At 41.6% G+C, this 24,698-nt stretch overlaps 2 protein-coding genes across 3 annotated transcripts in view; one reads left to right on the top strand and one right to left on the bottom strand.

Annotated features, from left to right (window-relative positions):
- Nucleotides 1–23,009, top strand: part of Hgtx (HGTX homeodomain transcription factor) — a 40,558-nt gene extending 17,549 nt beyond the window's left edge. The window contains exons 3-4 of the mRNA XM_077414418.1: nt 2,651–2,862; nt 18,623–23,009. Coding sequence (XP_077270544.1) covers nt 2,651–2,862; nt 18,623–18,877 — 467 coding nt within the window. The 3' untranslated portion in view covers nt 18,878–23,009. The remainder of the gene's footprint in view (nt 1–2,650; nt 2,863–18,622) is intronic.
- LOC143901837 (uncharacterized) overlaps nt 1–24,698 on the bottom strand; it is a 107,206-nt gene that overhangs the window by 23,348 nt on the left and 59,160 nt on the right. For both annotated transcript variants that reach the window (XM_077414465.1, XM_077414440.1), the window contains one exon: nt 23,281–23,379. In XM_077414465.1, coding sequence (XP_077270591.1) covers nt 23,374–23,379 — 6 coding nt within the window. In that variant the 3' untranslated portion in view covers nt 23,281–23,373. The remainder of the gene's footprint in view (nt 1–23,280; nt 23,380–24,698) is intronic.

The raw sequence follows: 24,698 nt of genomic DNA, 5'->3' as shown, positions 1-24,698 counted from the left end.
TGATCGATAGATGGGTTAAAACTTTATACCACAGGTCCCCAAATTCCCGAGTGAAAAAAATATTTTGCGGAAAGAGCCGGGCAATAAATCGTCGGAACGATCGGACACAACCGGACATCCGGCTTGTTTAAAAAAATCAAGAAAGTACTTTAATTAAAAAGCTCGCGTTTGGAAACGCAATATTTCTTCGTTATATGTGTGTGTATATTTTGCTTAACATATTATATATATATGTTACAAAATATATCATAATGAATCGTTCATCATTTTTTGTGAAAAATTCCTGATATCATGAATGTCCAAATAACTATATATATAAACGTATATATCACGTGCTTTTATTTAATTTTAAGTTTAATGTTGGAATTTTATCTTGACGTCTTAGTAAATTTTTCACAATTAATTAAAATCCGAATTTAATTGTCACGTGCTCAATCAAGAGTTCGATCGTTTCTCGTAAGTTCCCTGACAAATTACGCCATCGCCAATGACACTGATAACGCTTTGTCTCGCGAGAGACAAGTCTGAAATTACACCGCGAAAGAAAATCCCGCGGCGCGCCGTATGCGGCGCATACAAATTTTGATAAAAACGCGGACTTATCGCGTTTTGCGGAGGCGGCCGCGGAGATATGCACGGCGGCTTAGTAGGACGAATGGGGGGATATCCAACGCGGCGGAGAAACGTATACACCAGCCCCGTCGCCGTCGAAGGCAACCCGGGGTTGGAGTGCGGTAAGCAGCTCATTAGAACCCTCCCCGCCGACCGGCCATTATTGCCTCGTTCCGTATTCCGTTACAAATTGCTTTATTAAATTAAAGTCCCACAACCCACACTGTACCGCGTCACGACGACCCTGCGCGGCCGACCCTTCCTTCTATACTATACCCCCCCTCCCCTCCGAGTCCCTTTCGCTTCTCGCCCCCTTGTATATACGCGCCCACATGCCGCATCGGACCGTGTGCGGCCCCCTCGTCTTTCCGCAGAAGACGTCCCCCTCGACTGTCCCTCTCGATTACCCTCGAAAATTTTCTCGAGCCTCTTTTTTCCGATCTAATTAAGACTTTGGACGGCTCGACCGAGTGTGACCGAGATTAAAAATAATCAGCCGACGCAAATGAGATAAAGTCGTTTAATCTATGAAGGTTTTCTAGATGATGCTGTTGACGCTGACGCTCGATAATAATCGTTGATTAGAAATTCTAAATGATATAATTGTCTAAAAAAAACCAGCTTTAAATAAACTGGAGAAAAGAGTAATATATAATCTAAAATGTAATCGATTTTGGTTGTTTAGAGATAAGAATATAAAGTATTCATATGCATGGTGTTGAGAATAAGTACCTTACAATTAATGCGCTCGTGAAAAAAATATGAAAAATATGAAGGAAAAAAATGACACTTATATCGTTTCATATATATTCCTAGTCTGCAATTTTTTAAAGATTGTAAATATTGTGTAACTATAAATAAAATAATTAAATTAATGAAATTAAATTATCGAAATATCAGAACAGTATATGAGCTGCAAATATATAAAGACAGATTAGTTTGCTTTAAATATTCGCCCAGACTGATTTGCGTCGGTAATTAAAATATAAATAATTGAAGAAGTAGAAGACATATCGTAGAAAAATCAGTCAGCTGTAATCGCGAGCCGAATGAAAGAGAGAAATATTAAATGTCTGCGGCAATAATTATACCAACGTTATAAGGACCGCGTAATTAATTCCCGGAATACGGCGAATTAACTTCGAACTGCGGTTAAAATGAAATACTTCTTACGGTTATAACACGGAAGCTAATTATGCTCCAAGATATATCGCAGACATATTTTTCCTACGTAAAACAAATGGGGGTAAGTGTGTATATGGGGCAAGTGCATATATAACAGCGTTGCATCATCGTAATAAATTTCATTGCGCTGTATAATTAGCATACTATAGCAATATAACGAAATCAAATTTATTAAGGTTACATGCACTTGCCCCATGTATGCATCTTATCTTCGCTTATCAATAATCCAAGGTATTGATGTTAGTATATAACAAAGTAAAATATGACGATATTTCCCTATGACTCGTCATGACGAAAGTCACAGATGGAACTTGGAGTTTCCCCTTCAATTCTACGAATCGAAAAAGAGATCATGAGGGGCCCGATAGAATGCCCGCACGACGGCACGCACAATCGGATGCACACAATTGCTCGAAAACGCAATAAAAGTTTACAATCGGCTCGTCGTAGGTGTGACATTAAAATTCCGTTGTGACTTTTTTGACTATATCGAATTCAACGCCTCTTATTTCAACTGTTCCAAGAATCGGTGTTTTCTGTTAAATGACTAATATATCAGCATGCGAAGAAAAAAGTACACAGTTATTTATAAAAAATAATTTGGCAGTGGATGGCGATTTTCAGAAGCTTGAAAAAAGCGGAATAATAAATGTTTCAATCTGTTAGATGCGACTGTATTTTTAAAGTGACCATTATGATCTCTTCTCTTAATCTCTCTCGCTTCGAACGCTACGTCTTAGGTTAAATTAAACAGAACGCCGCCCTATGCTATTGACCAAGGCTAATTACTCCATTCGCAGCGAAGCGAAACGGATATTCAGGAGCCACTCATCGGGTGACGCGAATGTTGCAGTGTCGCAACAGCTGGGCTGTCAGCAAGCGATGACGGGCACGGGCGGCGGCGCCGGGGAACACGAGGGAGGCAAGAAGAAGCACACGAGGCCCACGTTCAGTGGACAGCAGATCTTCGCTCTAGAAAAGACCTTCGAGCAGACTAAGTACCTAGCCGGCCCGGAGCGCGCCAAATTGGCGTACGCCCTCGGGATGTCGGAATCCCAAGTCAAGGTAACATCTCCGCTACTGCACTCTCACTGTACATTCGGCGAATTGACGCGAATGACATTTTTGTTCGATCTTTCTGAGACTTCTGTTTTTCGCTGTTTAAAAATTGCCACGTCTTCTAAAAGAAGAATATAATCCTTTACGTTTATCTCCGAATTTAAAGATATTTGATATCTCTTTTTAGATGTTTGGTTGTATGGAAAAGAGGTTTAATATTTTTTGTTTTTAATATTTGACGAGAGGTACTTTGCAAGAGCGATAGGCCAATACAATAGATATAAGGGTTTTACGTGATTCACATTGTAAATATCTCGACACTCGTCAAAACCATATCGCGAGTATCCCTTCGTGAAAAAGAAGGCGAGGAGACATTTGTCTTCGAGTTCGCCGCTGACACCGAGAGATCGATCAAAGCATCGCCCCGACGCGGGAAACGCAAATCCGCGCGCGCTGCGAAGTAATCCGCGACCGAAAAATCTCTCTCCGAAAAAAGAAATCCGCCCGCGATCGCCTGTCGACGCCCCGAGAGGGGCCCTTCCACGATGGCTCCCGCAAAAAGCGGCTCGCTCGCGCGCGGAGGCGCGATTTTAAAATACGTTCTGCTCGTTGCCCGGCTTACTCCATCAACGCGCCCCGCCCGCGGGGCAGGGAAGGCACGGGGAGCGAGAAAGGGGGAGGGAGCGAACAGAGGAGGCGGGAAGGGAGGGCATCTAACGAGGTAGCCGGTAAAAAAGTTCGAAGGATAAAAGAAGGTGACAAAACAGCCGGAGACGTGTCAAGCTTTGCGGCACCTGCGTCATCCTCGGCGTCGCTCTCTCGCGGATGCCGGCGGTGCGTCCCCCCTCTCCCTTTCGCTACCCTCTCACCGTCACCGGAAGGGAGAAGAACGGGGAACACCGGGTGAGACACGGGTGAAACTCGGGTGAGGCCGCGGTGACGGTAAGCGAAAGGACGGAGGGAGAGAGAGTAAGCTTTCGCACTCCGCTCTTCTTCCTCCCCGGGCATCTCTCTGGCCCCCCGCAAGCTCCTCCGCCTCTTCGCCATCCACCTTCGGCGTTCCGCTCCGAGTAGAAGCTTTCCTCTTCACCCTTCGTCTCTCTTTTCCTCCTCTTCCTCTTCTCTCGCCATCTTCGACCCTCTGAGAGAGAGAGAGAGAGAGAGAGAGAGAAAGCTTCCCATTTGGAAACCCTCAACCCCTGCTGTAGGGCAGGGTTTTCCCTTTCTCTCCCTCTCTGTCTCACTCTCTTTCTTTTTCTCTCTCTCTCTCTCTCTCTCTCTATCTATCTATCCCTCGCGGACTCGGGCGTCGATGTAGCGCTGTCATTGGCTCGTTCTACGCCGCCATATTTACATTTTTATTGAAAGCTACAAGTCTGTGTCGGTGAGTGATGGCGAAGGGGGAGCGAGAGTGCGAGCGTGGCGCCCCCTGAAGCCCACGGGGGTTGGGGTGGCCAGGGGGGTAGACGAGGGACGCGACACGGAGGGTGGACGAGGAGGAGTTGCGCGGAACAAGAGCGCGCGGGGCGAGGGATCGCGCCGCGGGGGTGAGGAGGGTTAGCATTCAATTACCTCGGATTTCCTCGGGAAGAGGCGATTCACCTCCGCGTATATGCCATCTTCGAGGGCGAGATTGCCACCGGATCTCGGAGAGTGCCGGCGCGTTTTTCGAAATATTACGACAATATATACCCGCGTACTCTTTTGCGCGACCGGCTGACTTGGGAAAAAAAGATCGGGAGGAAGAGAGGGGTTGTTTACATCAACACCCCCGATGAATCCCGCGTTATCTCGCGGTATCGTGCGATTTCCTTTAAAGTTTCTCAGCGGCAATCGTGAAACTATCTGCGGTATAACATAATATATATCTGTATGATAGGGGGGAAAAATGGCGATATCGACTGGATTACAGCTGTTGCTTTATACACATTCAGCGGCTTCACCCCTACGCGAGAAATTTCGATCTAAATGTTTCAACTTTCTTCGAAAACGAGATCATCCGCTAATAGAATCGATTCCAAGAATTCGCAACCTGCTTTGTCATAAAAAAAAAAGGGAGAAAAAGCGTATACGAAAGATTTCAATAAATCTGTCGCTTGTCCGAAATTAAAGAAATCGCGTAACTGCGCTCGCGCGGCGCGGCATTGCGACTGTGCGCGAAATGGTTGTTTTATTCGAGGGTGGTATCTTATAATTGGGATACGCGGGAGGATGTAGAGAACGATGCGATCGATGCGCGCGGAATATCAAGGATAGATCGATACCGTTCCCTCGCGGTTTCGGGTAATACCGGATCATTACATACTGGACCTATCACTTTTTTCAATATTGGAAAGGGATTTACGCGGTACGAAGGGATTTGGCAGCGCTGCCCGATGAAGATTTATACCGGCCCGCCATTTCACAATTCCAGATTTATAACTTTTTCATTATCGAAACGTATACTTTACCGACGCCCGCGTCCGTATGGGGGCATGCGAGAGAGAGAGAGAGAACGCGCGCGCGCGCGATTCTTTCTCTCTTTTTTTTCCTTTTTTGTTCGCCTAATAGCGCGACTGTGCGGATTTCGGGAGATGTAATCTCCCGGAATACATTTTGCCACCGATGGTTCACGGGGTTATATCCGTCAGGTTGTACAAATTGCCCGCACGTTAATATATTCGATCAACCGAACGTCGTTGCACGAATGTGACTCCCATATCCTTCTCACGGAACGACACGGGAAGGAGCGTCTCTCCGTAATGCGCGCGGTCGGTGTTCGCATAAATTCTTGCGATGAAATATTTACCGGTGATGTATATGCGTAATCTGAGCTAATAAATGATACAGGTGTCTCACATACACACACACATACGTACGTATAGTATTTTGTACGCGACATGTGTGTAACATTGAATTTAAAATCACTACAGGTCTGTAGAACCTTTTTATTATTACATTATTATATATTATGTTGTTATATATATATTATATTGTTTTATTGCATTGAAGATATATTATATTGTTTAATTATTATAATAAACCAACAAGCGTTAATTTTTAACATAGTGATAACTTTCTCCTCGAGAGACATATTTATTCCTTCTAAATTGTAAATATCATTGTCTACAAAAAGAAAGAAAATTAAGTTAAATTAAATATCACGAACACTTGTTTGAAAAAATTGCCATCGTTAATTCTTCGGAATTCCGCATCAAAATATATGCTTGATACAATTATATACATATACAATTCATTTATAGAATATTTCCTCAAACGGATTAATTAATTTCGTCACGCGTCTAATGAATAGCGCGATCGAATGGGTATAATTTCGTCATTGTCGAAATTGGCAATGATGTCCGTCGCACGATTTAATCAGGGACCACCGCGTAAACACTCAGTTAAGGCAAGTCAAGTGCAACGCGACGCGACGAGACGAGACGAAGAGCTTTTAGCATGAATGACCCCCTCAGCTAGCGCGCGTGTCCCCCTATTAGAATCTAATACGGCAAAGTGAACGCGGGGCATTTGCGAGTTAAAGACCGTGGCGCCCCTGTTTCGTAGGCGGGCTCTATCTCTCTCATATATCGGAGCGTGTATCACGAGGGAGAACGAGAGATAGAGGGGTAGCTTCGAGGGCGATGAAGAGCGCGAGAGCGAGCGAGCACGGGGGGTTGTTCGAGGATATAGTGACAGAGAAAGAGAAAGCAAGAGAGAAAGAGGGAGGGAGTTGGACAGGGTTGTGTATAGCGATGGCATCGACAGTGAATCAGGGGGATTAGATACTTTCTTGTACAGATGATGCCGGGGGTGTGGTAGTCGCGATTCATTGCCGCGACGGAAAGTCAGCGGTCTCTGCAGCCTCTCTCTTTATCGAGGCGATTGCGGATACGGCGGAAGGGAGTGTTTGGATAGACTATAACTTTGTTGAGCTGGTTGAAGTGTGTGCGGGGGGGAGCGGGGATGGTCCTTTATCTCTAAAGCGCGGTCTAATAGTTGTCTGAATTGCACGAATCCTATTTGAATGGATTGTAGATTCGGACTTGAAGATGCCATTTAAAAAAAGTTGACTATAAATTCACCGAAAACTTTTTCTAATGTGCTGTGTTTTGAACTCAGGACAGAATCATTAGGAGAAGACGAAGATTTATATAAATAATGTGAGATGGTTAAAATAAATCTTAAAAAATTAGTTTTCTAATATAATTTCCTTGAATGTTTCTGTATAGGAATAATATAATTCTGCTTAATAAAAGTATATAATAAATTAATATTCGTATGAATGCTTTACGCTCTGTACGTTAGAAAAAATAAAACTTAATAATAATTAAAAAGTTATTAAAAATAATAAGTATTTATTTAATTGTAATGACATCATTAGAGCGTTGTATCAACCTTATAATTGGAGGACATTCATAGCGTCACTTTTACCACACAATCAACCGACTCACCCTACTTCAGTAACTTCCCTTCCTTTCGCCATTGCTTTTAAGCAAAACATCCTGCACCATTTCGAGTTAATTGAAAACAGCGGCATCCCCAACACATTAAACACGATATCAAACTACACGTCGCAAAACGGGCTCGGGCCCTTCGCTACGACTGTGTCTCCTCCAAAGGGCAAACGCTATGGATAGGGTCACCAGTACACGCGGAATTGCAACGTGCCTCACAACGTGCGCTGCGTATCCCTATTCACGCTGTACGATAGCGGTGATGGTGATGCTGATGCTGATGGCAAAGTGGTTCCCCGTCCAGGCAGAATGTGCGGCAGCAGCAGCAGCTACCGGAGGGGGACCGGCTCGGTGACTGGGGGGTTGGTGGGCCGAGTTGTTTACGGCGGAGTAATCTGCTCGTCGACGGATACCAATATCGATGACGTCAATTAGTACGAGGCGGAAGGTCTCTCTCCCCCCCTTCTTCCTCCCCCCCTCTCTCTCTTCTGCCCCGCTTCTCCGCCTCTGCCATGTATCATCATGGCGGTGTATGTACGCGGCGCGGCGCGGCGTGGCGTGATAAATCACGGCAGCAGACGGCGTACCCTTCATTCACCTCCCACTACCACCATCAGTGTGCCGTATCGCGCTGCACCACACCACACCACACCACATCGCGTACCCTCGAAATTGGCCCACATGTACTTGACTCCATAATGCCCGCGATTCCACCGACTCGGCTTGCCTCTCGGTCCTGCTCTCTTTCTTTTTTCTGTCTCTGTCTCTGCCTCTCTCTCTCTCTTTCTCCCTCTCCCTCTCCCTCTCCCTCCCCCTCTCCCTCCCCCTCTCCCTCTCCCTCTCTCTCTCTCTCTCTCTCTCTCTCTCTCTCTCTCTCTCTCTCTCTCTCTCTCTCTCTCTCTCTTAGTTCTTAGTTCTATATACACTGTTTAGTTCGGTTAGTATTACTTGCTTCTTATCTTATTCTATTTTTATTATACTTATTAAGTTGCGTTAGTTCTTAATTTTATAGTGTATATTATTGAAATTGGTTATATTTTATTGCGTCATACTCAACATCCTATCAATTGTTTGTATACTGGATCATTGGTTGCTCGCCTTATGAGAGAGAGCATGCACATGCTTTGTAATTACAGTACTGTACTTCTATCAAACTCACATCAACTTCTGTCTTTAACATCTTGTAACTGCTATATTTTTGTAACTGCTTTAGCATTGTAAATTGTAATCACTAATATTATATTGTAACTGTTATATTACTGTTTGCCCTTTAGCCTTTGCTTGGGCATAATAAATTATATCAATCAATCAATCTCTCTCTCTCTCTCTCTCTCTCTCTCTCTCTCTCTCTCTCTCTCTTTCTTATAGATTCTAATAATATAATATTATTGTATCAAGATTTGCCTAAAGTCTCGACTAGGGCATAAATATAATCAAATCAAATCAAATCTTTCTCGATAAAACCGACTTTATTTTTCAGCCAAACCTGCCAAGCTACCTTCCCGGCCGCTGTTGCTCGGATCTTGTCTCTCCGTTCGTCTCGCGTATCCCACCTCAGTTCTTCCATCCATCTTTCTCTCGCTCCTTCCCTTCCTTCCGCTCGACCCTGCCAGCGGAACGATCTCGTCGAGATCGCCGGCACGGAATTATATCGGGGTGTATACACGGGCGCCCGAGACGCCATTATGTTTTATGGGCCGCGTAATTGTATGGGCCGGTCTCGGGAAATTATTAGGAACCTTTTTCCGGGGGGCCAATATTTCGATACCGGCGCAAAGGAAAGTAATGCCCCCTGCTTGCTGTAACGCGGTAAGCTCAATTATCGCGGTGCGGCGAGAAACTGCGTCGGTCGACGTTTAATAAACCGGACGCGCGTTATATAGCTTTTGGGTCGGTCGCGACGATGCATGCGATAATTGCTTTTCGATGACGTCGCTTCACTCACATCCGATGAACGCTTACAGTGGCCCTGCCAGGTATTTTCAAAACGTACACATTCCGTGCTTGAACACGCACGGTACTCTGCACCTTGAACGCGAGGCGTTCTTGCTAATTTTTGAGTCACTATGATATCGCCAGTTAACATCATTAACGCAATACAAAAATATATAGGACACCGAAAATATAAGCTCGTATACCTACGCATTTATTTGAGCTAATTTATAATATAGAGCAACAAAAAGTGCGTGTGAAAAAAGTTCATATTATGTTCAGTTTAATAAAATAAAAAAAAGTTTGAAACGTGATAAAATTGTGATATTAATTTATACTTCGATACTTTAATTAATCCCAGATAACAATATACATATACTCGACAGTAATTAATAAATAATATTTTATGATAAATTTAAAAACATCGCGTAAATACATTCATAGTACATAGATTTGCGTTGCACAATTTTCATGTATTTTATATCGTTCAATACATTCTATATCGTTAGTGCAATCGCATTATTTATTTTTATGTATTTCTTTATACACGTTTCTAATTAATATACGTAGGAATGATCGTGGAAGGTTTATTTGCCGCACCACGAGGATCGTTTCGATGCATTTAGTTTGACCGGTGTTCATCATCGAGTCAGTCGACCGCTCGTATCGAGACGTCTAAAGATATTCTACATAATGCGTTTCTTGTCTAAATTAGCGGCACTGTGCGTTAACATATACCGTTCCTTCGCGTACACATGTCACGCACATCGTACCGTTTCCGGAAATTCGCATTAGAGTTGCAGTCCGCGTTCGCAAAAAGTTAATTTCCATAAATCAGGAGTAACTGCTACTGGGAACAATTTCTCAATAGGGACAGCTTGTATTTCATAAATAGACAGATTCTATAAAACATGATTCCTTCCTCCAAAAGATAAAAGAGAGAACACAAATCTTCAAATATATTCGATAAACGATACTTGTGTTCCTATAAGTTATCGATGAAAATTACCCGATTAAATTTTTATCAATGTTAATTTTATCGGCATTACTTTACGTAAGTATTAATATTTCTCTATTACTTATATTTCTTTTCGCGATGGCCGTGCTGACGGATTATTAGATTCCCCTCGAACTACATCAATTCCATCGATCTCTCTATCATCATGGGCGCGAAATCATTTTCGGAAGGATTTTATAAGGAGATCGAGAAGGCGTTTACGGCCCGAGGATAGACAATAACATAAATTTTTGATCGCATTTACATCGTCCCATCGGCGATGGCGAGCGCTGAATATTTTTAGCTGAAGAAAGATGTCCGAAAGGATCTTAGCGACGATTTTGGATACCGAAAAATGGATTCTGTATCATTCTTATAGTCGTAAAATGACAGAATTTTACAAATGAGACAGGCAAAGATTTATGCGTAATAATTGGATACATTTTTTGACATTAGGAATGGCATACCTATGCACCACGCATTGTAAAAATGTATGATGCAATTTTTCCGCTGAAAAGTATCTAGTAAAATACTTTTTTAATAATCAGATTTCTTCAGTATTTGAACTGACAGAAAGAGAATCCTCCTGCGTTCTAAACACCGGAACGTTGCGTGGAAATTAAACAGGGAGTATTTTAATAAACGCGCGGGAGCATCCCGATTGGGGACGGTAACGTATAAAAGAGAAACAGTTCTTTTCTATTAAGACGCCGGGCGAGCGGGAGAGTACATCTCGGAGAATTAAGAGCAGCTGCTCTAACGGGAAAGTGCTCTCGCACACAGAGATTCGTGACTCGAACGCTGCAATAGAGAATGTTCGCGATGTAAAGTTAAAGCGCGCGTGAAAATAGAAAGAGGCGCAAAAAAAGCGAAATGTGCAATGCTCTACGCCTCGCGACTCGAGAAGATTCATTAATAACTTCGACCATTGACGGTGATGTTTATTTGACATTTCAATACGCTGTTATATCTGATAACTCACTTCATATAATGGCGAATATCGAGATCGAATCCGCCACGACGAGCTTTCCCGAGAACGTAGAATCCTCAGGCGTCCCGCCGGGAGAAGGAGAGAGAGAGAGAAAGGAGAGAGAAAGAGAATCGTAAAAGTACGCCCGGATCGCGACGGCCGTCGCGAAATTTGATTTCGAAATAAAAATAGAATATTGGGGATAACGCGAATCGGTGAAGCCATTTGATCTCCACGCGGGGCCAAATGGGCGGTCGGGGGGTGTCGCGGGGAAGGAGCAGGGGGAAGAGAGGAAACATATCGATATGGGGAAGCGCTACGGCAACGGAATACAGAGGAGCGCATTATCGCCGGCAAGCCAACTATACCCTCCGTCGTCCGACTCGCCCTCCTCCCGTCCGCCTGCCCTCCCTCTCCCTCTTCCGGCCGTGCCCGCGAAGAGGATCGCGTTACTTATTACTCGAAGAAACGTTCTGTTCCGAGCACTCTGTAATATTGCGAACCGTGGAATTTTGCGATTACTCCGAACCGATTGACAACGCAAAATCGCGCGGCCGCGCGTTTGCGATTCGCGACACCCTGCGCGATTCGAATCGCGCATACGAGGGTGCGCGACGAGAGAATCTCCATTTCCGATTCTGTATAATGCATAAATATATATGTATATCGCATTTATCCAATCCTTATATATCTCTCTCTATCAGAACCGACAACAGAGAAATGAGCGAAGTTGAAAATCATACGCGCAAAAAATTTTTGAAATTTTTGCTCCAATATAGGAAAAACACGGAAAACAACATTGCAATAAAATACTAATGTTCAATTTTATTTAATATGAAAAAGTTTTATAAAACAAACAGGGGGTTGTTAAATAAATCACCCCATTGATTGTAGATTCAAGTTAAAGATCCTCTTATAATAAGAAATATTTTCTGTTCATTCTGAAACGTCTTACATGATTTCCATAAAAATAAAATTGGATCGAAATAAATCTAGTTCTTAAGTGTTTTTGTCAAGTGTTTTTTTTTTACAAATTAAAATTTTAGTTGGACTGACAAGTGCGATTACTTATGTCAATCGTAAATAATCCCGTCAACATCGTTCGCTTAATTATTCACTCCGGATTTTTGACAAGTCGACAGAAAAGTGCGACTGCCGTCATCGACCTTGCCTTACGTACAAAGCTAATGTAGCATGTGACGCAAATATCGAGCCTGCGGCGGTTAACACTCTCGGTTTGATGGCATTTAGGAGCTCTCGTTACTCCACCCCGGTCGGTGGGTTACAAATAGGCTGTCGCGTCACGCCATATGGCGTAAATGCAAATTTTATACTAAAAGAAGCCCGGGCAGTCAATGCGTTAAAGGGCATCGGTCGAGGCTCAATAGTTTTGTTTGCATCACACGGATATGTATCTCGCTACACTATCATACCACATGCATCAACATGACAAAAGGCAAAAGCCAGGTTTTTCCGTCACGGCATATAACGCGTCGCAAAAAAGCGGGTATTAAAACCACCGTTCTCCGTTATCTTACGATGTATTCAGTTTCAAATAAAACTGGTAATTACCGTCCTATATAATATATAAAATCGAAATTTGCCGAATCTTGATCAAAATGTTTTATTGGTGAAAAAAATTGAGATTATAATATAATATAATTTCTTTCGAGTTGACTCGACAATCAAGTCTATAAAAATAATAAAATTAGCACATCTATGCTATCTGATGTATATACGTAATTCTTGTTCCAGATTTATTTTTATCGCGCAAAGTGACTATAGACAATCGTGTCCAATAGAACATATTAATTCCCGCTGTTTATAGATTAATATATACCTCGTATATGTACTTGCAGTTATCGAAATTCAAAGCTCATAAGATGCATCTGTGAAATCCGCGCACGGAAGACGAGAGGCAAGGGGTTACAAGGATAAAATTCCGCTAAACACGCCGGGGCCCCCCACGATAATGCTTAACGACGCGTGCGGAGTCATGTGTGACATTTACTCGAAGGTTTTCCGCATCATTGGTCGAATCGCTTATTATTCAAAGGGTACGCTTTCATCGGATCGCCGATAAATTTTTAAGCTCCGGTGCACCTTTTTTACGCGCCAGACGCGGATATGGATTTTGGAAAAAGTTACCGGGAGTTACGTTCCCTCGTCGACGCGACGACGACGTCGGTGGTAGATCTCGCGTATCTCAACGGACGACGGGATCGATCGCGGATTAATCGTACGTGCTATTTAAAAACAACGAACGGGTTCTTCGTGACAAAAAATTCTACTGTTATTCGAATATCAATTTCCATAACACACGTCGTTCCTGTCTATATCATTTTTTTAAATACATGAAAGCATTTGTAATATATTATATATATTTATTGTTATAATGTATATCGCAAAGTTATCTCTTGTAAAGTAATAAGTAAAAATAACAAAATAAAGATAATAAACTTCATATTATATAATAAAAATGTTGCAAAGAAAATTAAGATTTTATAACAATTTATTTAAAAAAAGAATTTGTAAAGAAAAGTATTTAAAGTAAAATTTATATATAATATTTTATGTACTATTTCTCCAGAATACATTAATTATTTATATGAAATAAAAAATTATGATTACAATAAATTGGATAAAGTTTTGTCAGGTTCGTAAGCCTAAACTGACAAAAATAATTTCGATCTATTTTTTAACTTAATAAGCACGATTGTGGGTGAAAAATATAGAAAGCTACTAAGAGAATTAAATGCAAGTAGAAGTAAAAAAGACTGGGGTATATGTATCCATTTAGGTTATTAAAAGTATTGAAAACGAGTATTCTATATGCGATACGTGTGCTAGTATAGTAACTATCAGAAAAGCGTGCCAAGCCAAGCCATTGAAAATAATGCATCCCAAATGCAGTGAAGACGGAAAACACGAACCCTTCTTTTCCTCTTTTTTAATTGGAAAAATATATTTCTCTTATGTGCGTAGTTTCGCTCTTAATGCGCGACGTAATTCAATCGCACGGAACGGAAGTTCCACCGTATTTCTGGCAGCGCTTCCGATTAATTGACTTTTTGGCAATCACCGTTACCGAGAGTCCTCGAGAATGCTAAGTGCTCCATTTCAGCGCGATCCGCTTCCCGCGAACGAGAAATCATCGAATTGTCATTTGGCGATGATGTTTTACCTTCGAAAGTCTATTCAATATTTTAATGATGACTTGATATAATTTTTGGTTAGTTTGTATTTGTAATACGAATAAATAATGTCTTTTACACATATCTAAAATATTCCTAAATATAAAAAAATATATATAATATAATATTTAAATACTTTTTTTACCGTATTTAGCTCTCAATAGCAGCTTGATATAATAATCTGACGTTGTGCAACTTTTTACTTGTGTTTAAAATTTACTTGTATTTTAATACAAAATAATGTTTCACAAATAGCGATGAAAGACATATACCATCGTGATATCTCTCTCCTGTGGGAAGCATGCAGAAGGAAAAACTGATTAGGACTATCAGAGCTGCGCCAATGGCATCTCAGAATATACGCGGCTTTGGACAAGAGAAAGGAGAAAGAGAAAGAGAGCAATCTGTAACTGCAATCCGCAGTTTCCTTTCCTTTTCACGCATTTACATCGAAATCCGTTCCTATGCATACACAGTTCTTCCATCTCTCCCTCTCTCTTTTTCTCGTAATCTCTGTGCCACCCCCCTTACTCGCGCCTCTCTCGTTTCTCTCCCAGCGGAATATCCGACCTTGTCAGTCGTTTCTCTCTTTCTATTTTCTTCCCTCTCCCTCGATTTCCACCTGCACCCCAGGTTTTGCGTTAATTTACACTCCTTGCTTCTTTTCCGACCGTTCCGTCTTCTTTCGCATGTCTGTCTTTGACGTTCTTTTACCCCTGCCGCACGCTTTACCTTCTCGGTATCTGTGTCTATCGGCTTTCTCTACTGTCTTTTTATTATCGCTACATGGTTACATTTCGAAATCAACCGTACGAAAATGACGTTTCTTTCAAACCGAACACTTAAAAAATACCTTTATTAATACAATCATTGTGCTTCGAGAGAAATTTTTTAACTGCCAAATTCTTAAAATATTGTTACCTAATAAAATAATTCTAAAGAGAGAGTTGCCATTAAAAAAATCGTATAATTTAAGAGTCGTATAAAGAACGTTCTGAGAATCGCAATCTTTTCTCTACGTGCCAGCAAACATATTAAAAATCATTTTAGACAAATAAAATATGATAAAGATAAAATAGATTTTTAAAACCCCTTTATCGTGCATATTCGAATAATTAGATTAAGAACAAGGTTTACGCATTTAAATCACAATACTTGTCTAGATAATTATATTCGCGATGGTCTCGTTACGCAATTTTGACTCGAGAAGTAACTCGCGCGAATTTTGCCACCCCCCCCTTCGAGGGTGAGAACTGAGTCACACGGCCGTAATCTTTCGCATAATAAATTGTCCCAGCGGCGATATCAACGGCGAGATCAGATGCTATCGGTATTATCTGTTACGGACGCGGGGAGGGAAAGGGTAGGTGGACGACCGCGGAAATCAGTGCCGCTCGCTCTGCGGGCCCGCCCTAAGGGCTTTACGCGAGTTACAAATGCGGTTTTGTATCTAGCTCTCGACGGGACAAAGTAATGGGCTTAGATAATCCTGATTTAATAAATCGAACAGTTGTGAGAGGCGACGCGCAATGTCGGCGTCGAGGGGAACGAAGGGGGAGGGAGAGAGAACGACAACCGCCGGTTCCCCCGCCCGCCCCCGTTCCCGGCAACGTGCGCGTGACTAATGCGTTCAAAAACAAGATGGATGGATCGCGCGGCCAGGACTTTCTTTGCATTTACATTTTCGCACTGTATCAGTCGCGACGATTTAAAGAATAACGATCGGGAAGGGCTTTGCGGTTACATCCCCAAATCGGTTTTTCATCGTACGTTTCATCGAGAAGAGATCGGAATTGCGACTGCGAATTGTCGGCCCCCATTTTTCGAACATCGCTCACAGAAATTTTCCTTATCATACAATGACTAATGCAATTTATCAAACGATATAAAAATAAAAGTGTTACATTATACTGTCAGAATTCAGAATCACGTAAATGGTATTTGATTGAAAAATGTATATCTGATAAATAAATAAAAATTTAAGTAATTTTGATGAAAGCAACAAACTAACCGCATATTTTTTTGTCGTTTTACACAAACAATAATTTTAATAAAAGTATTTCTGAATGTGCACACTTAGCAATTAACGAAAGGAAAAATGTTCTTATCTCGAAAAGAGAAGCACGTGATAAATCTTTATCCGACAAATCTGCAACATCCGCGTTCCTGGAAAAATAGGACATCGCATTTGAATTTATTAAGGGCTTAACTGAGTGCTTTATCGTCTTTAAAGTTTGTTTTAGCAAAGCAAACAGAGTCGGTACTAATAGAGAGAAACTAGGTCGGCTCGCACGATCCCGAGGGGGAGTTCGGTAAACTTAGTATCAATTTTGATTGTCCTCAGTTTCTCCGATCCATTGAACGATATCTCTGAAATTGCGAATCCTCGCGGACGGAAGGAGCTTGTTTATCACGATTGCGAAATCACAATCGCATACAGGCAAGCCCGACGATCGAGCATCTAACTTTTCCATGCGAAATGCGTTTGTATATCTCGAGCTCGAGTAATATTATAATATCAATATCGCTGGTCGATAAATCGATGCGTTATTAATCTTGGCATCCCTCTAAAAAGGGGGATCTTTTCTTTTTCTCTAATTAAAACATTTATTGAAAATATCTGCATTTTTATGTCGGAGAAAGAGAGAAGGATGAAAATTCTGTTAAAGGAATTTTTGGAGAGATTTATTATAAATCAAGAAAGATTCTTTCAAAATTATAATCAAAGATTAAGCGACTTAAGAGAACAGCCTGATGCGCCGCCTAATCTTTTCCTCGCGTATTCTCGCTTTCGATCCACCCTTTAGCTCTTTCTCTTGCTCTGTTTCTCTCTCTCTCTCTCTCTCTCTCTCTCTCTCTTTCTCTTTCTTTATGAAGACCAACATGAAATATAAATTGGACTTTCGTAGCCGGGCCGAACTGCTTTTTTACGTCCGGCATTTGCCTGCAGTCAATCCCTGCAGATTGTTCATTCGCCTGCCTCTCCGTTATCTTAATTCCTCGAGTATTTTAATTTTCATCCGAACAACCATTAACTTTTACGGCCGGCCGTTTACTTTTTAATTCGTTTACCGCTTCGCGCCCGTGCTCGCTCGCCGGGACGCTTATATCTTTAATTTAAGCTCTCGACTTGGCGGCCATTGAACAAGCCTGCGGATTGGGGTTGGATACGGAAGAGCGGCAGTGGCGGTGGCGGCAAACGGGATGGCCGGAGGGAGGGAGAGAGGACGAGGGAGCGAAGAGGAAGAGGAGGAGTTTAGCGGGGGCCACACGCTGGCATGGATCGGGGGTGGTTTGTGGGTGCAATCGCGCTACGGTGAAGCTTCCCCGTGCTCCCCTGACACCCGTTACGTTAATTAAATACATTGTTGCGGGGACACAGACTCCTACTGTGTATCTCGAGCTTTATAGGTGCAGAGGGGCACCTTAAGTTAGCGGCGTTTCCGACCCCCTTCCGGTCCCCGCGGGAGGCCAGTCGCCAATGAATTTTCTCCGGGACCTTTGCCCGTTAATTCAAATGTTATAGACGCCCGGTCTAGAGTCGAGGCCGGCGTATTAATCGAAAGAGGTCGAATGGACTCCGCGGGTGGGCGATGTTAAAGACGTCGAGAGTCGACTATTTCAATAATTCACCGGTCGATTCGCGTCGAAAGCTTTGCTTCGCGATGGGGTGTTTTACCTCGAGGGTTAATTCGTTCTTCGACAATCGAATTGAAACGTATTTGATAAGGTTTAGAAAGCCATCTCATCGTGATTTCTATTCGTGATTTATCATTTATAACTTAGCTGAATAAACAGGAGGTGAAATTTATTTTAAAAGACTTGTAGCATTATCAAATTAGATGTCGGAATCTTTTTAACAGTGATTAATTTTTAATAATGTAATAGAAAAAGAATTATTAGCGTTCTATTACAGTAACGAAATAATTATTTAAAAAGCTCGGAAATCTTCTATGCATTTTGTTGCACATTGTACGTCACAACATTTAATTTTCATATTACATTCGACTTTAAGATGTCACCTTGGACAAGTCTTTTTACCTTATTCTACATTTATCGCATTGGAACTAATATAAAACTGCAACGAATATTCAATGAGCATTTTAAATTACAATTTTCGGAGACCGGCGAAATTTTTCGCAGATTGGATTTGAGCTTAAACGAATGCGTCGGAGAATTAAAATCACGATTTAATCATGGAACCTGTTAACACGGGCGTCCGTTTTCGGATTTCCAGGTGTGGTTCCAGAATCGGCGGACGAAGTGGCGGAAGAAGCACGCGGCGGAGATGGCGACGGCGAAGCGGCGGCAGGAGGAGGCCGTCGCCGAGGGTGAGGACGGTTGCAGCGATGCTGAGGCCGACGGCGGTAGCGGCGGCGGCGGCGGCGGCGGCGGCGGTGGCGGCGGTGGTGGCGGTGGCGGCGGCGGTGGTGGCGGCGAGACCGCCGCGAAGAGGCTGCGAAGGGAGCTCGAACAGCAGTACAGGCATTGAGAACCGCCGGGGACGGCGGGGGTTGCCCGGGGACACGCGGGGGCGCAAAAAAAGGGAAAAGAGGGACGCGGAGGAGAAGGATAAGGCGTGGCCCGGGGGCGGCGCGTTCCGGAGGGTTCCTCGCGGCTTGTTCGGAGAACAACGCGCGTGTCGGCTCAGAAATGATCGTGGAACGACTGTACGGCGGCGGCGGCGGCGGAAAGAGAAAGAGAGGAACGAAGAAAGAGAAAAAGAGAGGGAGAAAGAGAGACGTTCGTTGCACGAGTGTGTGTGTCCGCGTGTCTTTCTTCGTGATTTAGCCGGACGCTTAACGCGGCGTCGCGAGTGACATACGGGATGTTCGGGAAGTCGCGCGTCTTCTCCGTATCACGGGAAAGTACGAGGGGACGGTTTTAGAATTTTAATAGAGAGCCGATTGAGAATGTTGAGGCTCGCCGAGTCGATTCTTATTGAGTTACGGGCGTAACGTCGGACGATCTATATACGAAGGAAAGTAGAGAGGATTTACTTTCGAGTTAACTTCCAGGTGAATTTTTGCCGGAGCAAAATTTTAATTAGAGAAGTTTAATTGTCGTCGCCTAGTCTTTCGATAAGGAGAACTTGATTTTCCAAGATTATATTAAGAAACACTACAACCGCGAGAGGAAGCGCGCGCGATGATTTACGGGACGTCCGATATGTCTAACGTTCGTACGAAACGGGACGTAAGTGTTTCTCGCGACAATACCGTGTCAGTATAGTCGACGACGATCGTGGCTCTTTGAAGCGAATCAATCTTTATGGTGATTGCCATTAATTTTGACCGGTGTCAAACATTTCGTCCGGTTCTAACGGACGTTTCGATTCGCTCTGAAACATTGCGAATTGCGAAGCGTTGATTTTGTTGATGGCGGATTTGTTGGTGCTCGAGAGTGATGGTTTAAGTATATAAGTATTAACGAAACGACGATCATTTAAATCGAAATTAAGCGCTACAATGTATAAAGCAAAATACCATTTATTTATTTATTTTTATCTTAATAAAAAAAAGTTTTTTTATTATTATAAATATATTTATTATTATTTATTATTGTGTGAATATTATTGTGAATATATCGCGATTATTAAATAGAGAACAACATTTTCGTGAGAAGAGTTTCTCATTAAATAAAAATTTCGAGGCACAATAAATCTGCCACCCGACAAAATGACAATTGGAATCCGAATTAAGTCCCGTTGCCAAACTGATCTCTATATGATAATTCGAAAGCGTCGATAAAGACTACCGATTCGTCGCTGATCTCGAAATATGACGTCAAATCGCTCGACCAAATTGAGCGCATTTATCGATCCGGAGACTTCAATTAATCGCGAGCAGTCACGAATACCAATTTATTGTCATAAAGTGAGCTTGCTTTTGTGCGACTACAGTAATATTTGTACGGCGACTTTCTAACTATCTTGCTCCAGGAAATAAATACGAATCTAGTGTGTGGTAAATGCTTCTAACGCAATCAGATTTGGTTGTCAAGCAAATATATTGTATTAAATACTTACATTTATGTTAAAATTTATACTTTTCCGAACGAGATCATCTTGAAATAGCATACGTGATAAATTAACGTCATTTTAAATAATCGTTAAATGCCGTATCGACAAACTGATAATAGAACTCGTGTCTGTGTAGATTTAAAATCGGTTTAGCAGGCACAGTCGCATGACAGCTCGCTATATGACAACACTTCTGTGTTGTTTGACAGGAAAATATAGCGACGTCCAAATATATCGTTAACCACCTTCTGGATCGCGACGCGTTACCATCCCCAAAATCTCTCGATCGCGTGTGCATATTTAGTCTGTAGCTGCGAGAGCTACATACGGAGGAATCGATAGGAAGGGTTTGCCGAGCTGCTTATGCGATGGCAGATTAGTCGCCGGGGGCTTTGTTATCCATCCGACAAACAACGCACGGCAAATATGGCAAACAACGCACGCGACGTAACGTCAGCCCCCGTCAAGAAGGTGTTAATGGATAACCATAAATCCCAGGGCCCCCGGCAATCTGTACGTCGTTCTAAACTAGTCGACTCGTCACCGGGGAAAAAGGCGCGAATTATTATCTTGATTGAATAAACAATAATATGCAAAAATGCGCTAGGCTCAAAACGCCCCGAGGAAATTACTCGCCATGCCTATAGGCCATGCCATAAACACGTAACTGACCGTTTTTTTTATCTGAAAGCATTAAATATCGCGGATTCACGGATGTGACAAAGGTACGTTGCTTTACAGAAGGATAGTGCCGTTTAATACCCCGGCTTCGCGCTCGCGTGCCGCTTAATGAAACTATCTATTTGCCAAATATGAAAGATATCTTTCTAATTTTGCAACTTTCTAATCGCATGTTGAATGACGTCGAGATTATAAATCAAATAACGCGAGGTGACAATTTAACCAACTGTACTGAACTAGTGATCTCGCTATCGACAAATAAAAATTGTTTGCCTCGGAAAAGAATTAAATTAATTTTAAAATTAATGTTATTTCCTGGAGAATTGAAACTCTGCAAAACAGCTAAAAGCATTCCTTTGTTGAAAAAATTTTAAAATTATTAGAAAATTAATTCGTTTATCTCTTTGTATGATTTTATTATTATTATTTGTTACACACGGATATTTATTTATTTGCCTAAACTGCCAGCAAGTGATGGAGAATTTTTTATCGTTTTTAACCATTTTTAAATCTATAAATTACGGCAAAGTCGCAGATCGACATCAAAAGAAAAGAAAATATATATCTGAGAGATAAATTATATACGTGAATTTTTTTAACACGTTCGAATGGACTTTGCGCGTCGACGGATCGCGCGAAAATGGACTTTGTATATTATGTAGATATATACGATAAACGTGAATGTGATATCTAACGTATTTAATACGGCGTTCGGTCTAGGCGCGTAAGTGAAGTAAGTAGATATCGTCTATTGTAAACTAAAATAAAAAATGCAGAGGAATAGGAGAATATATATATATATATATATATATATATATATACATACACACACAAATATATATATATATATAAATCGCACGTGGCGTGCGATCTAAACTCGTAACTCTGGCTCTGTTTTTTTCAGCTGCACTCCCTTACATTTTCCGCATTTAAAATGAGACAGGTGTATATTCGGGCTTTCGGGGGGGGGGGGAAGAAGGGGAAGAAAAAGGAAATAGAGTAAAGGAAAAGTGCAACTAAAAAGAACGAACCTTCTGTATTCTTGCCGCAGGTTAGCGCTAAATACGATTACGTGATCCCGAGCTTTCGCTTGATGTAAAGACGTTATTCTAACAGAGTATATGTACTTTGTTTTATACAGCATAGGAGATTTTATGGAGATTTTTATATGTTTTAGTAATTGTCTTTTAAAGTCCTCACATTGGGCGAATAAATATTAGATGTCGTTTTAATCCAACATTGATCAAAGTGTAACTTTCATTATAATGTAACGCGTCTTTTTACGGAGAGATTAAATATTAGATTTCTCATAATTTCCGAAAGCTTTTCTTCAGATAATTTCTTGCGTTTGCCTTTTGGTCTAACATGCGGCGGGAATGCAAACCGTAGAACTTGATAAGCGCTGTGTTCAGAAAGATTCGGCAGCAGGCAGGGTCCTGAAGGGGGCAAAGGGGTTTTCGCAGAAAAAAAAGAGGAAGAAACGCTTCGCTATTTCGCGCGCTGTGACTAATCGAGCGATCGTTTCCTAAAAGGCGTATTCCTAAGTCTCTTGTAACGTCTATCGAGTATCCGACAACACACACACGCACACACACACACACACACACACACACATTGCTGTACAGTAAACCTAGGTGAATTGTTAATGGACGAGGTAGAGACAATCTGTATAAAATACTGTATAAATTATACATACGTGTTATCTATCGCTTGTGTATTATATCTCCAATTTAATAAATGGAACACGTATTATGGTATAATTGTAGAATTATATTATATATCTCGTAATGCGTTCACTTCATTTATCCTGTCCCGCCTCCCTCCTCGATTATTGCGTATATACGCAATTTTCACAGCTCCGTGCATTGTTAAAATCGCCGTAATCGATGCACGTTTTCATTCGATTAAAATTCATTTAGCTTTTAAAAAACGGCCAAACATTCGTTTAATTGCAAGTATATATAACGAAGTTAGAGTAAAACGCCGTTGAATTAATATTCTTTCATTACCGATGATAAATATTATCGTACCAGAGTGGTAATTTCTTTTATTTCAGAGTCCGTTGAACTCTGGGATTGCGATCGAATTTCTCCATTTTGAAAAAGCATCATGTTATCGGATTAACGTCGCGCAATAAAGAGAATAAAGTTGATAAAGTTCGCAAGATATGCAAAATACGTGGAGTCACTTACCGGCGATGACCTGCAGGTTACCAGATCCGTGCTCCCGAAAACCCCGAACAGATTCTCCCATCCGATCTCCTTCCGTCGACCTTTTTCTCTCCGTCACGCCTGGAAGTATAGAAAGTATGTTAGAATAAATTTTGTATTTTATAATTTATCACAATTATATACATCGATATAATACATCGATTACGACAGAGGTGGAAACGCTGCTTCGTATAACAAAACTATAAACAAAACTATACGGAACAACAAAAATATAAATAAATATAACGGGCAGGGAGGGGAGAGAGATAAATTCTTTTATCTTATTAATACGCATAATATGCGGCTGTCGAGCCCTTTTTGCTGTTCCTCGCGCGCAATTTTAACGCACAGGCGCGATATACTGTTAATCGGCACCTCCGTATTCTGATTAAATCGCGGTTACAACGCAATCTCCGCGTAACTCGCGCTATATGAAGCCACGTATCCGTGTCTGGCGAAATTATTTGCAACTTAGTCCCGGCGATTGCTGTAAGGTTCGCGAGCGCGCCCGGAGGAAGAGCATTATTAGCGCGCAATTAATCGGCCATCGCGAGGTCGAGAGGTAGAAAGGAGAGAAGGGAAAAGGGGGAGAGAGTTAAAGAAGGAGAGGAGGATGCAAAAAATTTGAATGGCGGAAGTGATTTCCTAGAACGAATTCCTAGAAGAACGCTCGATTTTTGCGAGCGAGTGGAAAATTATCTGCCGCTTCAACTTTGCCGCAAAAGAATAAATTATACTCGGGATTATGACGGCATATACGATCGTCGTATCGCACATCAACTTTTGCGTACAATGCCAGAAGTTTTAACACGCGACGAGTACAAGTGAATAAGATATACTAAACGCTTATCTTTTTTAGATCGCCGCGCGCAAAATTATTTTAGACAATCAAATATGTATCGCACGGAGAGAATTTTTTGTCATATTTTACCCTTAAATTTACTACAAACTTGGGACAACTTGGCAACCAAGGAATTTTTGAAATATACAATATACATTTTACAAATAACGTGATAAAAATTACCAAGCAGATTGGTAAAATTTGAATAATTATTGAAATTTTCTAGATATATTTCAGTAAAATTAATTAAACATATTTTATATTTTAATATAATAAATATTAATACTTTTTATTATGGTAGATATTAATCAGAACAGCTCGCACACATAAAATTCTTGGTGGATACATGCACGTTGTCCCACAACTACTATGATTTCAGGGTAAATTCTAAAAGAAAATTCTCCCCGTATAACAAATCTCTCTTGGAGTTACTATAATTATATGATTATTGATTTTATTTTATATTATATATTATTACTATATCCATATAGCATATCTACATTCCTGCGATATTGCGGGAACGCTGCAACATTATTGGGATGTTCAATGTCGCGTATTA

Source organism: Temnothorax americanus, unplaced genomic scaffold (genome assembly GCF_048541705.1).
Source record: "Temnothorax americanus isolate GAGA-0224 unplaced genomic scaffold, ASM4854170v1 Scaffold10, whole genome shotgun sequence".
NCBI classification, from domain to species: Eukaryota; Metazoa; Arthropoda; class Insecta; order Hymenoptera; family Formicidae; genus Temnothorax; species Temnothorax americanus.
This window is presented reverse-complemented; position numbering and strand designations above follow the sequence as displayed.